This window comes from Necator americanus, chromosome V (assembly GCF_031761385.1).
Source record: "Necator americanus strain Aroian chromosome V, whole genome shotgun sequence".
NCBI classification, from domain to species: Eukaryota; Metazoa; Nematoda; class Chromadorea; order Rhabditida; family Ancylostomatidae; genus Necator; species Necator americanus.
The window spans coordinates 26,550,191-26,566,247 of NC_087375.1; the positions used below are offsets into that span (position 1 = coordinate 26,550,191).

At 42.6% G+C, this 16,057-nt stretch overlaps 1 protein-coding gene across 4 annotated transcripts in view; it reads right to left on the reverse strand.

Annotated features, from left to right (window-relative positions):
- RB195_015304 (uncharacterized protein) overlaps positions 1 to 15,668 on the reverse strand; it is a gene marked incomplete at both ends in the record, with an annotated part of 22,338 nt that extends 6,670 nt beyond the window's left edge. For 3 of the 4 annotated variants that reach the window (XM_064205953.1, XM_064205954.1, XM_064205955.1), the window contains 14 exons: positions 254 to 400; positions 604 to 699; positions 2,166 to 2,259; positions 2,317 to 2,408; positions 7,207 to 7,298; positions 7,542 to 7,621; positions 7,760 to 7,878; positions 7,949 to 8,071; positions 12,754 to 12,925; positions 13,026 to 13,159; positions 13,219 to 13,314; positions 13,543 to 13,677; positions 14,762 to 14,816; positions 15,595 to 15,614. In XM_064205953.1, coding sequence (XP_064061834.1) covers positions 254 to 400; positions 604 to 699; positions 2,166 to 2,259; positions 2,317 to 2,408; positions 7,207 to 7,298; positions 7,542 to 7,621; positions 7,760 to 7,878; positions 7,949 to 8,071; positions 12,754 to 12,925; positions 13,026 to 13,159; positions 13,219 to 13,314; positions 13,543 to 13,677; positions 14,762 to 14,816; positions 15,595 to 15,614 — 1,455 coding nt within the window. Of the gene's footprint in view, positions 1 to 253; positions 401 to 603; positions 700 to 2,165; positions 2,260 to 2,316; positions 2,409 to 7,206; positions 7,299 to 7,541; positions 7,622 to 7,759; positions 7,879 to 7,948; positions 8,072 to 12,753; positions 12,926 to 13,025; positions 13,160 to 13,218; positions 13,315 to 13,542; positions 13,678 to 14,761; positions 14,817 to 15,594 lie in introns of all 4 variants that reach the window. The other variant, XM_064205952.1, reaches the window with a different exon arrangement.
- Positions 15,669 to 16,057: the final 389 nt, after the last annotated feature.

A 16,057-nucleotide genomic window follows, 5' to 3' on the forward strand; every position in this document is an offset into this window, starting at 1 on the left:
ACTGTACCGAACTTCGTGTCGTTCTGGCTCGACTACACTCATTCGCTTCACTGAGGGATCGAAAAAAAAATGAGGAGTTCGGGCAAACGAATATTTGAGGATATAGAAATTGTAAGATGAGTTTAGCTCAGGGTTGGAGTCAGAATGAGACCACAACTTGGACAACAAACGAGAGAACAGCAGTCACCTTCTACATTCATGATGGGATGTTCCCAGGTCTCACTGTCACACCATTTTCTTTACATCTATTTACCTTTTCTAGTTTCATGATGAAATCATGAGCATTAGCTATACGTGCAGCCTCTTCTGCCTGTTCATCGCTGATTCCTCTACCAAGCACAATATTTTCACGAATAGTGCCATTAAAAAGACAAGGCTCTTGCTGTACGATACCGATCATCTAAAGGAACTGATGCAAGTACTTCATCTGGAAATCATATGAAAATTTATCCTGTTCCATACAGTCGGATGAAGCCGACATGGCTTATGGTCTAATCGCGTAAGCGACCGCCATCCGCCCGATGGGACACTAGCTAGACTTCGCAGTCCCATTTAGTCTAGCAACGGTCAGAACCTCTTACGCGACTCCTCCACAAATCTTACCTTTCTCAGATCAGTTTGTTTAATGGATCGAATATCGCGTCCATCTATTGTCATTTTTCCTTCACAGCAGTCGTACAGACGTGTAATAAGACCAATCTGAAAGAACACAGTAGAATTCAGAAGTCTTTGCTAATAGATTTATGTTTTACATACACCCGAGAAGGTGAAATAGTACAGTACACAACTTCTACTCCTTTGCTTCAACTAATTTACAAACGATTGAAGGTATTATAATGGGATCGAAACTTCACGAAAACTTCTCAAAGCGGTAAAGTGGCACGTAGCTATTAGTAACGAGCGGAACCCTGGCTAGAACCAGCTAGAACCTGCATTTCGCGGTGGTCCCATGTCGATTCTCACCTCTTACTCTTCGGCACCTCTTCAAGGGCAGCCGCTTCCGCAACTGTCATGTCGTTTGGATCCGACTATACCTGCGCTGCGACAACATGTCCACCGCTACCCGAAGGGAAATAAGAAACTTATGGCTTCAAATCTTACCGTTTTACCACACTGCACTACAAGTTTTTCCTCGTGCCCATACTTCCTTCATTTCGTAATGGCTTGCCTGCATTATTTCTTGGTTTTAGTCTGTGATTGCACCAATTTTTGCGTTTAGCAAGCCCAATAACACAAGTCAAGTCACTGACACATAGCTCAACATCAAAATGTTATCAAAAGGCCTGGTTTATTCTCCAAAAGAGGCACATATCCGGACTTTTGTGTACAGCCAACTAGAACAACGCATTGCACTTCGAGACATCATTTTTGTTTATACTTAGAAAGAGTACATGACGCCATTCACAGCACTCAATTCTTCCTCACTCATTTTCGAAAGATTGTATACGCATATTTAAGTATTTTATGTTTCATAAGTTAAGCTACACAGAAATTTGGGGGGAAATGTCGTTGGGGGGGGGAGGAGGAGGACACTCAGTGGCACCCTTATTTCCGAAGCTCTAACTTACTTTTTTCTCTTGGTACTTAAGTTTACATGTCATAGATCCTCTAAGACTAATGCTTAGGCCTTAGGATCCCGATTGATTTGAGTATTTACTTCGAGAAATAAGGGCGCCATTGAGTGCTCCCCCTCCCCCTAACGACACCTTAAACGAAATCTGAATCCTCAGAAATTCCATTAGTTCTAATTCTTTAGAACTCCTTAGTGTTGAAGATGCGAAGAAAATAGAAGGTATGGAGGATTTAAGCTGAGATTACAGCAATTGCTGGAGAAACATTCTTCGTTATTCCCTACTGCAGAATTTGCAGAGAAAAAAAACTAAACGACACATTATTTTGCAGATGAAAAATAATTTAACGGTAGGTAGGGAAGTCCCGAACTATGCTAAATGCGTAGTCAAATAAGAATGGGAAGAAATGTTTGCTTATATCTTTCAAATTATCAGATTCAGACTGAATACATCTTCTCTGCCACAAATCTAGAATTCGAAATCACACACCAGTCTATCAACAAAAAAGGTCAATGCAATAATTAGGATCTTCTCGAAATCCTAAGAGGAAGAAATGAGGGCACAAAATAAGCAAGTTATAATACTTTAACGTACGCTTGTGCTCTTTCCACAACCACTTTTTCCGACGAAAGCAATGGTTTCGCCAGGCTCCGCATACCAGCTGAGACCTTGAAGAATTGGGGTTTCCCTGCAATGAAATGGATATGTTTCAGTGGTTGAATGCTTTGGACGTAACCCTCATCACCTTGAGGGATACTTGAAATAAACGTCTTTGAACTCGAGCCGTCCCTCACATGATGTCAGTCGTTCTCCATCCGCTTCACCATTTTGTTGTGCCTTGACGTAGACCATGTACAGTAAGGTTAAAACGACTCGCCGAAGGAGGCGCAGTGGGATCCTCAATAGTTCCTCTGAAAGTGCGGAGCTATTTGAGGGTCCCACCGCGCAACTTCGGCTACAAGACTTGTGGTCGGGTGAAAACGACATGAATCACGAGTGTAGTCGCGGTGCACTTGAGCCAAGGTGGGACCTCGCAAGCCGCAGCGACTACATTAGTGGTGCCAGCAAGGGTTTCACCACGCTTTTTTCCACCGAAGCGTCTCGAGGGAAGCCGCGTACGTACATGCTTCATGCCGTTTTGGCCCTACTATACGTAACTGCGCCAGGATTAGTTTTGTTGCTTTGATGTAGGATCTTAATTCAATGGTACATATAGTAGAGTCAAAACGACGTATAGCGCAATGCAGTTGCGTAAGCGGTTGCGCTCGAAGCGGTGACGATCGAGTGAGAACCCTTGCTACCATAGTTCATTGTTGCAGTTCGCCATGGTCCCACGTCCATTTCAACCCCTCTCGCCGCCGCGCAGCTTCGAGCGCAGCATGTGCATTTTGCTTCACGTCGTTTTGACTCGACTATAATTCTATTTTATTTTTTAAATTTTATTCCGCGGACTTCATTATGTTACTGATGGAGTCCAGAAAAGAGATATTTTCGATGTATTTGTAGAGAAAATTGTGGTTTCACCACAACATATTGTGATCAACATGGCTTTATAGGGCACGTGTCGTGCTCGCGTCGCAACTGCGAGGATCCCGTCGCACGCCCTTTTCTTACTCTGATTTCTATGATCGACTAGTATGTAGGGAGACGTTCTTAGCACTCGGATTCATGCTCCAATTCCGTTGGTCCCGTCTTATGATTCCGTCATATCTCTCGTGCAATTTTGAAAATCATGGAATTCTGGCCCGTGATCTATGTGGAAGAGCATCGGCCAGCACCATCTAAATAATGTAGAGGCTCGAGCCTCCAGCAAACTTGCTAGGCAACTTAACCGCTAACTTAAGGCTCTCCCATTATGTACCACTTAGCGGTGTATTGTGTGTACTGCGACTAACCACATATGTGTATAGTGGTACCTTACCTCGTTGTTTATATTATGCCGTTGTTGTGTATAGTTCTGGTGCTCTGTAGTGGGATGTACGATGTCATTATAGCAAAGCAGCATTGATAAATCATGATTAAGCTATGTTTGGTATCGCACAACCTACTGGTTCAAAGGAAAAATGCAGCGAAATGGCGGAAGAAGAGGTGAAGTAGAAAGGCGCTGCCCCAACTCCTTAGAGGGCAGTAAATGGTATAAGAGCCAGAACTTCTGGTCACGCGTGGGTATGGGTCCAGTTCCCAGCATCATGAATGATGAGCGCAATGGCAGTTTCCTTACAGTGACTACCGCCAATTCTGGTGCACCGATCAGAGTTTAGCTGTCGATTCATGAACTGGTGTTGTGGTACATTTCGCGATTAGATGTGTTAGAATTCCCTTATACTACCTACACGCATCATTTTCTTCCTTTTCTTCCTAGCAGAAATAAACAGGTGATGCCAGATAAAACTAAGCGGGAATTTTTGTTTTATTGTGGTTTCTTTCCAGAGCTCAAGGCATTGAATTTCCCTACTTCGGGAACGTGTGTACAGAAATGTAACGGCAAAACATTAAATATTGGGAACTCTAGATCACGTTTGTTTGCTCAAGTTCCTAAACAGTGGAAGACCAGCAAAACTGTGTTGTTTTATAAAAAGGGAGATCCACATGACATCGGCAACTATGGCCCAATCTGCTTACTGTCCGTCATCTACAAGCTCTTTATAAGAGTGATCCTTAATAGGATTGAAAGAGTCTTGGATGAAGGACAGCCATGCGAGTAAGCAGGGTTTCGAAAAGGATTCAACACGATTGACCACATTCACACTGTTTCGAAACTCATCGAGGTATCACGAGAGTACAGGATGCCGCTCTGTCTCACCTTCATCGACTTAAAGAAGGCCTTCGACTTAGTTGAGACGGAAGCGGTCGTGGAAGCCTTGGACAACCAAGACGCCCCTACTCAGTACATAAAGGTACTTCGAGAGTTGTACAGTAACTTCACGACCGGAATTTCGCCATTCTATAAGAATATCATCATTGACGTGAAGAGGGGGGTCCGATAGGTGATACAATCTCACCCAAAATATTCACAGCCACCTTCGAGAACGCAATGCGAAAGTTGGAATGGGACGACATGGGAGTGAAGGTTGATGGTAGGCGGCTACATCATTTGCGCTTTGCTGATGATATCGTACTGATAACACCTACCATCAGCCAAGCGGAACGAATGCTGACCGAATTCGACGAAACATGTGGATGCATCGGTCTTCAGCTGAATCTACAAAAGACGATGTTCATGTGGAACGAATGGGTCTCGGATGCCGCATTGACCATCAACGGAACGAACATATCTGAATGCACCAGCTACGTTTATCTGGGTCGAGAATTGAACCTGATGAACGACCTGACCCCCAAGCTGGAGGAAAAGACAAGCGGCTTGGGGAGCGTATAAGAGCATCGAGGATGTAGTGAAGAAGACCAGGAACACCCGGCTCCGTGCTCACCTCTTCAACACCACTGTACTTCCTGCTTTGACCTATGCTTCGGAAACCTGGGCATTTTGCAAGCAGGAAGAAAACGCGGTGAGCGTCATTGAACGCGCAATTGAGAGAGTGATGCTAAGAGTATCCCGTTTCATGCAATTGAAGGATGGGATTCGAAGATCTCTCCTACGTCAGCGATCGAAGATTAGAGACTCCGCCGCGTTTGCCAAGGAAAGTAAAATGAAGTGGGCCGGAAACGTGATGCGCTTTGACGACAACCGTTGGACCAGAGCCGTGAGCGACTGGGTTCCCCGCGATATTAAGCGCACTACAGGAGGACCACCGATCCGATGGTCAGATTTCTTCACAAAGTCCTTCAAAGAAAATTGTGATGTTCTTCGGGTCCCACGCGAAAGGAGGAACCACTGGGCTACTCTGGCACGCGATCGGGACAAATGGAAGAATTACTGGCGCTCGCTCGACCAGTTCGAAGATCAACGGGAGTAAAGATGATCTTGTAAATCAGAGGAGCTGGACCGTCATCTGGTAATTTGGCCCCCTGAATCCGAGCTGTCGTGACTTGTGTTAGAGAACGGATGCCCACTGCTCTCTCCGACTAGAACGGACTCAACCCACGACAATGTGCATGCAAAACTTTAATGGAGGGTAGTGAATAAAACAAATGCAAAAAGGTTTCAATTGAGTGACTACCAACACTGGATTTCCTGGAAAATTTCGACCTCGTCACCCAATGTGTCTGCAAAAACGCATGGAAATATTCAATCATCAGTAGTTGAGTATGGAGTATGGTTTCTTTTTGTAATCAGGTTTTACACGCACTTCTCAATTATTGGAGAGCGAAAACGTCTCTGGAGAGAAGTCTGAGATTCTACATTCTATCCGAAGCTCCTAAAGCCAGATCGCGCAACCGGGGCGCTTCCTATAGATACTCTCGGTCTCTATTTTTTTGTAACTCTATTCGTAGTTGTAACGATGACTTTTTTCTGTATCTGCGGTTGAAGTTATCTGGTGGCTGATCAGCAGTTTTGAACTTTCAACATGTATTCATCAAATGGTTCATTGCACTATGGTCCGCCTCCTTGGTACCGCACAAGTAGCTGCTCACTGTACCATTTTTTATTGCCGTCTTAGTTTTGTCCTAGTTTTAGTATTCCGTTCTTGCTATCGTTGTTCTAGCTTGTAACGCATTCTCTTTATAGTATATAGTTGATATAAATATATATCAATACGTACTTATCAAATGCTTCAGGTTGCTCTTTTTGTACCGCATAAATAGCTGCTCACTGAACCATTTTTTTATTATGGTCTTCGTTTTATTAGTATTAGTATCCGGTTCTTGTTATCGTTATTCTCGCTTGTAATGTATTCTCCTTACAGTTCTTATAATTATATCAATAAACCAGCTTTAATTATCCATGTTTGAGGTACAGAAGCGAAAAACTCGCGTGGTATCGACGAATGCTGAGCCTCCTTCATATTCCCTAGCTGTTTGTTTGCCATTTTGCCCTCAAGCAAGCGAAGGCCGGAGCCCGTCCAATTTGCTCTCTCTTGTTTTTGTTTTCACTCCAATGTTCTTTACATTTAGTATGAAAATGCAGATTTTATCGTAGCGTATTGTACACAATAATAACCATATAATACCAATAAGATTGCAGTGCAGTACGTCGTAAATATCACTTTTCATAGGTTTGGTCGTGCCTAGTCATCACGTTATAGAGAACGCAGAACTGGGACATTAGGGACTAACGACACGACGTAAGGACATGATTTCAGAAAGGTAGTTCCCTTGACAATCTCAAAGGAACTACCTTTCTGAAATCTTGTCGTTAGTCCCTGAAGCTGTCAGCTTATTCCTACTGGCCAGCCACTACTCTCCAAGTTTTGCGGAAGGGAGTACAGTCGGGTCAAAGCAGTGTAACTGCGATGCAATTATTTAAACGGTTGAGCTGCCAGGGGGACCTTCCTAACTTTAACCGGACCGTGAAGTTGAGCGTATGTCCCAACTCCTTTGCACAGGAAGTGAGGTGATTTTGATTACACTTTGAGTTTTTTGAGGGAACAAGCGTTGTTGTTGCGAAGTTCTCCTTAGTTAATCCAAGATTGTGGTTTATTCACTAATTCATTTAGAAATAGATTTTTTTGTTGATATCCGCAGTTCCTTTTTCTGGAAATTCATTAGATTGTAAAAATGCGAGAAGAAACAGTACCAGATCAATAGTCTCGTAGATAATGGCAGCCGCAATCCTAGCCTTCATAATAGCCATCATATGAGGGCCAAGCAGTCCGAAGAAATAAGAACCTTGAAATAAGTTCACATAAATTTTGGGATTTTGACTTTCGAAAATAAGATGAGAAATTATCTGATCTTCTAATTTTCAAATTCTGCAGTCATGATAATTGTTTAATGATATGACATCATTCTAAATAGAGAGCAAAAAGCTACGTAGCAAACTGTTGGAATTCTTCAGAGTGCTGTCTCTTCTTGGATGTTCTACAATTTAAGAGATGGGAAAGAAAATTTCTTACATACACAACTATGTACCTAGTAATATAGCTGATGCTGTAATGAAAATTGTGCCAGGTTCTGGAGTAATTCCATAGTAATAGCTTGGAATACCATATCTATAATAAACTGAAAGTATTTTGAACTGAACGACAAATGGAATTCAGAAATTTTTCAAAGGAAACTAGGTCAAAGTGCTGACCAATCTCTCTGGTTTTTTGAATGGTTTAAAGAACAAAAATAAAATTTTTACTTACAAAAATGCCGCCGCAAAGAAGACGTAGAGTTGGAAGAACATGAAACCTTCGAAAAATCCGTTAATAAAGCTGTACTTTATAGCAAAACGGATTCCTTTCTTAAGATTTTCCGAGTATTTCTGTAACAAAACTTAAGCGAGCTTTCTTGGAGCCTTTCTGTTTTGATGTGATTTCGTATCTGAGCCGTACTTTCACCATATGCTCCTGTCCATTACATGCTGCTACTGTTTTAACGTTCATAACCGCCTCTTCCGCAATCGCCCCTGCTGAACCAGAAGCAGACATCATTCCTTGCATTGAGGAAGCGGACAGCTGAAAATGCAGAGATTATGAGCATTCCTCCTGCCTAGACTGTGGAAAATGTAAATCCTAAGTAAATGCCGCATCTGACTAGTTGTTTTACCAAAGAAACTGAAATTAAGCGGTTCTTGGGGCTGCGTATACAAGTCTGATTGCTACCTGCTCGCGGTAGCCCTGCTTTAACTAAACACAATCAGACGTTCGAGTGTACGCATTGAGAACGCACGAACTATATAACCTGCACTGTTCTATGGCAAAAACTTCTCATACATTGCAAAAAGGTAATGTCGTCTAGCTCACGCCAGAGCCCATACTCTGGAAGGTCGAATGCCTGAGGGAAACATGGACACTCCGGGGATAAACATCCGTCTCGTTACACAGAACTGCCGGTCGCAGTCACGTGAACTCCAACAAGCTGGTCTATCCAGACTTCTGGATATCTGCATGCACCGTTTGCTGCATTGCAGGAAACACGCGTCAGGGATCGCCCTCTCATCAGTATCGGCAGTTATACCATCTATTGCGACGATGCTGATGAAAGGAAAGTAGGAAGCTGTGCAATAGCTGTTAGGAACGATTATAACAACCTGGTGGAGGAGTTTAGATCAACGTTGTCAATATGCACCTTTGTGAGATCGCAGACGACTCAAACTCTGGATCGTGAGTTCTCACGCACCTACTGAGCCCGCAGAGGACCACAACAATGGCTCGTTTCATGATGAACTCAATCCGTTGGCATCTATACCGAGCCAGCAGGCGGTAATTGTCGGAATAAATGCGAATGCAAAGATGGGACCTGAACAACAATCCGATGTGCTTGGAAAATGGTTCTATCCCATGGAGCGGACATCGAGCAACGGAAATCGTTTGATAGACCTTTGCGAGCAGACGAATTTCATCATTGGGGAGCGTGTAAAGAGGGTCCCAGCGGATTTACGAGCAGGCCCCGATCATGCCTCGGCAAAGCAATTAGCAATTTTGCGAAGAAAAGATTTGCTTTTGTTGCTATCTAAATAGCTGACTCTGCTCACCTACTGCTAGATAGACATCACACGCTGCATCACTGCATCACTGCCAGGTTTCAATTCACGAGCTACTAAATTGTTTTGAAGGGTCACACATCCACTGGATGTGATTTGAGACGTGAGATGAGCTGTTCTCAAATTTGTAATTGTAAGGTATTTGTGCCAGCAAGAGAAACCAAGCAAGAGAAGTCTCCACATGAAACACGAAAGAAAGATGCATACAATAGCTTCAAATTACGTATATGGAAATTTTCGTTGAAATTGGAACATTCCAGCTTTGAAAAGTAACGAGGATGAGGCTAATCGTTATCCTGTAAGTCCCAAGCTTTTCTTAAAGCATAATTTATTTCCTGACAGATGGACCTTCTGTATCTTTGATCTCTGATAAGAAAAAGAGCTAGTAAGATAAGAGTTCAATACTTCCTAAGGGTAAAATCTAGACAAGACTAGCCCCTGTCCTCTTACTTCAAAACCACACAAAATGATAAGTACTTTTAACTATATTCTTTTTAATTTGTTCAGTAATTTTGACAACTCACACCATTCTTCTTTACATGTTTCCTTATAACTGTGTAGTTCTTTGCGTCACTGTGGCCAAAACAACATCAAAGACGCTTGTATGCGTCTCCATGAACGACTGGAGCGTGACCTCCAAGGTCTGTGCGCGTATCCAACGGCATATCCACAGGACACACAATGTCTCGGAGGCATTTGCGGAGAATCCGCCGGGACCCTCTTTACCGTTCCCCTCATCATTGCATCCACATTTAAAAGGAATCATAGACGCCGTCAGCTTACGGGGCAAGGGACAACCCCATTAACGCCAGAAGAGCAGCGAAAGCGGAAGATGTCAACTCTTAAGCTTCAGCTCGATTGCGCTCTGACGAAGGACATACCTTTGTCACATATCCGAAAATCTAGAGCTGTCTGGAACGTCGCCTTCGGCTCCGATCACCGCCCAGTTCTTTTCAGCTTTATGGTACAGTTCCTGAAAAGGCATAGGGAAGCTCAACATCAACAGGAGCTCGACTTTGCAGGTCTGAAAAACGAGGAGTGCAAAAAGAAGTTCCGCCAACGAGAAGCGATCAATATTGGATTCTGAACCAGAAAGACAGTGGATGACGCTGACTCTTTCACCTAATGCATTCAGGACGCTGCAAAGAAAACGCTCCCGGTTTTAGCACCGAAGAGGAAGTTCGCGACAAGACAATATCCATGTACAATTCTGTATGTGTTGCCCACACTACTGGTCACTTCAGACAGGAGAAGCGTCTGAGGAGGTTGAGCCGTCAGCTGAAACGTGATGGTGAGAACGAATGGACGTCAAGAGCGAAGGAGTCTGAGAAGGCGTGGGAGGACAAGAACCCGAGAAAAGCCCATGCTCTGCTAAGGCAGCATAGCAATATGAAGAGGTGTTCGCCTGTCCTGAGCACAGCCAACGGAGTCTCTTTCGGGGAGGCTACCTTGCCGATCTGGCGGGAGAATTTTAACACTTTGTGTAACAGACGAGCGCCGTCAATCCCTGAACTCGAGTACGTCCAAAGACAGACATGCACCACGATCAGCGAAGGGCCACCGACGGAGTCAGAGGTTCTAGTCTGTATACAAAAGATAAAAAATGGTGGAGACGACGGGATTGGTGCAGAAATGCTGAAATATCTTCCTCTGTCTGGGATTCGTGAGATGACGAGGATCATCCGTTCAATATGAATTGACGAAAGGATTTCTGACTCGTGGAGACACGCCATCATAATTCCCCTCCACAAGAAGCTCTCCGTTACGGAACCCAGTAATTCCCGAGTAATTTCATTGCTGCGCGTAATGTACAAGGTTTTGGAATGGATCATCCTGGATCGACTAATCCGACATCGCGAAGAAACCACACGTGACGAGCAAGCCAGCTTTCGCCCTGGTCGTTCGACGATCAATCATGTGTGAGAAGAGTGATTGAAGTGCTGCAGCGGTATTCGAAACCTCTACAGTTAGCATTCTTGGACTTCAAAGCCGCTTTCGACTCTCCTCACTGAGGCCGTCTTCTCAAGGCGCTTCGCGCCGATGGAGTTCCAGGAAAATTCGTACGCCTAATAAACGACATGAATAGAAGAACAAGTGCTGCGGTCCGAATACCAGCTAGTTGTACTACAGTGTGGAGTCTGGAGTAAGACAAAGGGCCGTGGCGGGACCCTTTCTGTTCAACTTTGCCGCGTTGATGACATGATACGAAGAACAGTTGAGCAGTGTCCCGCCGATGTCATTTTGCACCTTCTGCACGTCCCTTGGTGGATCTCGAGTACGTCGACTCAAAAATATTCGCTTCTAGCAGCGCGAAGTTACAACATGTCAACTTTGTATCAAAATTAGCTGCAGCCTACGTGCTGCGACTCTGATAAATGCAAGCAGATGTGGGTTTCCTGAGGTTTTTTCCATGCTGACCCTCAATGGGAATCAGGGTGGATGGACAGCCTATCGAACACGTGGATGAGTTCTGTTATTTGGGCTGTAGTGCTGAAAAACGATGGCAGCTACGAGAGCGATATTCAGCAAAGATGCGCTAAAGCTAACTCGGCATTCAACTCATTGACCAAGTGCCAGTGGTCGACCACCATCGCCAACGAAGTCAAACTGCGAGTCTACTTATCCGCAATTCGCCCTACCATGATGTACGGATCGAAGGCTTCGGCATCGTGATGTAAAAGCCTGACGGCATGGAGAGAAAGCTGTTTAAACGACTGCTAGGCTACTTTTGGCCGTTGGTATGCCATAACGAAGAACTTTACTTGGAAGTGGACATGGTGATGGCACGTGAAAAACATCAACATCTTGCTCGGCCTTCTGAAGTAGTCATGGAAAACCATCTTCGCCTCTTTGGTCACGTTATGAAGAGACTGTCTGATCGTCTTGTCCGAGAAGTCCTGAGGATGCTTTCAGATCCCATTTGGAAAAGGTCATCTGATCGTAAAAGAAAGTTCTGGACGGAGGTAGTGAAGGAAGATCAGAGGATACTTGGCGTTGACAGGCAGTTCAGTCGAGACGTGAAATTCCGCCGCTTGTGGAATAGCGACGGATGGGTAGATTTCATGCAAACTCTAGCTGAAAATAGAACGGGATGGGCTCGGATATGTTCAAGGACGACTCACTAGATAGTCGCGTTAAGCTGTAACACCCGGCCGCCGATTAAGTCAAGTAAATAAGTCAAGCGGTTCTTGTCCGTTTTTCCAATCATTGCTGGAAAATTTCGCTGCGATAGCGTGCTCTTTAAAAAGTTTGAAATTTTCGAGGAGTTTTTCAATTTCAGATCTGCTATTTGAGGGCTTTTTTTTAAAATAAATATGGTGATATTGCAAATGATAACTACATTTAATTTTCTGATTTCTTACTATTTGCAGTTTATTGTGTGTTATTTTTAAGTATAAAAAGTAATCACAAGCGGAAAAAGATATGTGAAAGCGCGGATTTCACCAATACGATTACGGAGATTATGGAAATAACAGTTAATAAAAAATAACAAGTAACAGCAACAAACAAATAACAGCTAATATCCCTGACGTTGCTAATTCGTAAAGTATCCCTTTCCAAAATTATGAAGTCCAATTGCTTTTTCTCACTGAATTGGGTGGACTTCTTGGTATATCTATCGTAGTTGGTCATTAAAAACGTAATCAAACCAACCTTTGACATGACGGCCATTGTGATGGCGCTAACAGGGCCAACTCCAACGCATATTAGTGTGATCCTCCAACTGAAAGCGAAAGCGTAAGCAGCACTTGCCAGAAACATGGACACTCCTCTCGCAAGCATTCCCATCTTATCACCAATGCCGTCTTCAATCTGAGCAATATTCCTGCAAAAACCCAACTGTCACCGTAACTTTTCTTATCGTTCAACAAAGTACAGGAATTTTTGGAGGAAAAGCCGCTGTAGAATATTCTTTGTGAACAAACTCATTTAATTGTGTGGTAATTGAACCAGCACTGTTCTTGTCTTGCCATGTAGCACTTTGTCTGAGAACAGCACTAATGAATTCTCTCCGTATTCGCTCTACGATACTTCGACTTGCGAGAGAGAGGAAATAGTGCTGTAACTTCGTGTAATAGTTTTCAGAGAACACATGAGAAGAAATTTCGCACTCGCTACCTGCATATAACATAATACGAACAACAAACAACCAGTAGCTAAATATCCAGCGCATAAATACATAGCCTGTCTCCATAGACTCTCATTTTCAAAGTGCTGAAATGCCAGATTTGAATACTTTTATAGTGGGTTAAACACAGAATTTCCATAAATCGCGCGAGTAATCTTGAACGGGAATTTTTAAGCATCATGTCATCGTCATTATTTGAATCAATAACAGCAAGGATTTGTCTACAACTAGTTGAAAAAGAAACAAAAAATGAACACTCTTGGTCCCATCTAATAGTTCGCTCTTTTCAATCTATTTCACTGATCTGTACTCACATTCGTGTCCCTTAAATATATATTCGCATATAATCCTCCAAAGATGCAAGTCACAGGGAAAATTATACCAACAAGCACAGCCAATGCAAATCCAGCTGCCATTCGGCGAAGGTCATTTTTTGATGCATATCTGAACTGAAAAAAAGCGATAAATCTAGTTTTAGTAGTTTTTAATTTGTTCCATGGATGGAGATAACAAGTGTTACCTCATACGTTGAAGTAAATGAAAACGTTAAATCCTATATTGCTCAAACCAATAATCTACTTCGGAGCAAATGAAGAGAATTTTTAGCCTTTACAACCTCAGAATTTTCTGCAATATTCTTTATAACCAGAAAGTTAGCTCTTCACTGTTACATTTTTATAAAGGACATACGCAGGCGATCAGCATCCAGCATTAGTATCATCACCTTTACTGGTTTATACAGAATGTTATGTATGTTTCTTGCATGCTGTTATCGTAGTCAGTCGTTTCATAACTGCTCTTTCGACTTCGTAAGTGGGAATTCGAATTGTACTGAACAGTCATGTGCGCGATAGTCACGTAATTTCACGCAGGAAATCATTCTGTGTAAGGAGCTCGGTCACAGTCAGGAGTCTGTCAGAGGCAAGGTCCAAAGCACTAGTACAGTGCTGTTGAGACGAGTGTCATCGACCGCATTTTCTGGAAGTGGATACAGCTGTAGCCGAGCCATTAATATGTGAGAGGTCGTCGACAGGACTCAGAGATCCTTTAGGGTCTGAGCGGGAGGATCCAAGCCTAAGCGGTTGAGAAGGCGTGCGTGGCAGTGACAGCCAAGTGGGAGAGGTTGCGCGTGATTGCCTACTTACATTTGTAACCCTCTATTTGTATGTGTGTATTAAATATAAAAGTTAACCGGCTATCTTGTGTATAGTGAAGAGAATAAAGGGACTAAGTGTTCCTCTATCATTCCTATCATATCATACCTTCAGGTGGGGACCAACTGCCCCAACCTCAACATTAATATGTTCATAAAAATCGACTCCTTAGTATAATTAACGATCAGCTGGAAGACAACGAATTTGCGTTGCAGATTCGCTGCTTTAGCTCAAGCACCGGAAATGGTCAATGATCCTACAGAATTTATATTTCGGAGGTTAACTGGAGTGTTCGTTACATCATTTTTGCCCTTTCCTATACAAAATTGGAAGCAGATTCTTGGAAAAATGACAAAGATTGAAATAAAATTAGACTTACTAGCTCTGTGACAGACACTGGCTCTTTTTCCAAATTTTCCTCTGATAGATCACCTCTAAAAATACAAATATAAAAGAATACTTATTTGGTAGACTACTGATTAGCAGAAAGGAAATCTACAATCAATAAGCTCAGTATGTAGCAACTGGATTCTTTCTGAGAGTCCAGTTAATCCTTGTTTTTTTTTTGCATCACTCCGTTACAACTTCTACAATCACATATTACTGATACCAGTTTATCTGCTGATTTCGAGACACGCACCGATCGTAAAAAATTTCCGGATAATTCAATGTTGATTATATATGCAAAAGTGATTTTTTTACAAACAGTATGAGGAAACTTTGTAGATCACATCAACTTTTAAAAAAAAGTTGGTAAATTGTAAAATGTTTTTGCCCAGCATCTGCAAATCACGTGATGTTTGTTTTTTTAGTTACCTTTTGGGAGGAATTTGGTTTCTCAGTAAATGATAAAGGATAAAGTGTCTATCAGTGAATGGGATGCCCCAAGGCATTTTTTCAGTACATTTTCATTACATTTTCATTTTTTACTTCTTCGCTACACCTGGCGAAAAAGCAGATTGGTTGTTGCTTCACGTCTAAAAAGATTTTTCACAGGTTTACTAACGGGAATGAATTGGCAGAACAAAACAAAAAACCAAAAATGAAACTAAAAATGGTAGTATCTACATGGTTTCCTGGTTTGGCACCTTTCAGTAAAAGAAGTTATAAGAGGGCGACGCTACAAATACGTGGAATGAAAGGTTTTCTAAAGAAGACACTTCTGCTTCCTGCTACATAATGGCATATGGTTGTGTAGTAGCAATAACTTACCTGCATAACAGCACATCCATAAACTTTTCAAGGAATGATTTTGAGTTATAACTATCTCCTTTAGACTTTCCCATTTCTGAACATAAATCTTGAAGAAATAATGTAGAAGCGTCAAAGAAAAGAACGTTGAAGAGAAATTTCGAGAGAAAATATAGAGATGACTGTCCAATACAGGCGGTAACAATCGTTGTGGATTGAGCGCCGCCACAATTTCCACATAGGTATGTTAACAGTGCAACGATTTGAATTTTAAAACCCATAAACCGACATCGTCCAGTACGTACCGATCGTTCGTTCGCAGAAGTTTATGCGAAGAGAAGGTGATTGATTTCACTGAGCTTCGACCTAAAAACCAAAACTTCACCAAGAACGTTGTTCCAGTTGTCTTGATTTCTTTCTTAGTTTTGTGGCTCTGTTCTATCGAAGGTAGACGCTGTAGCAAAAAAAAATCTCTAGGTAAAAA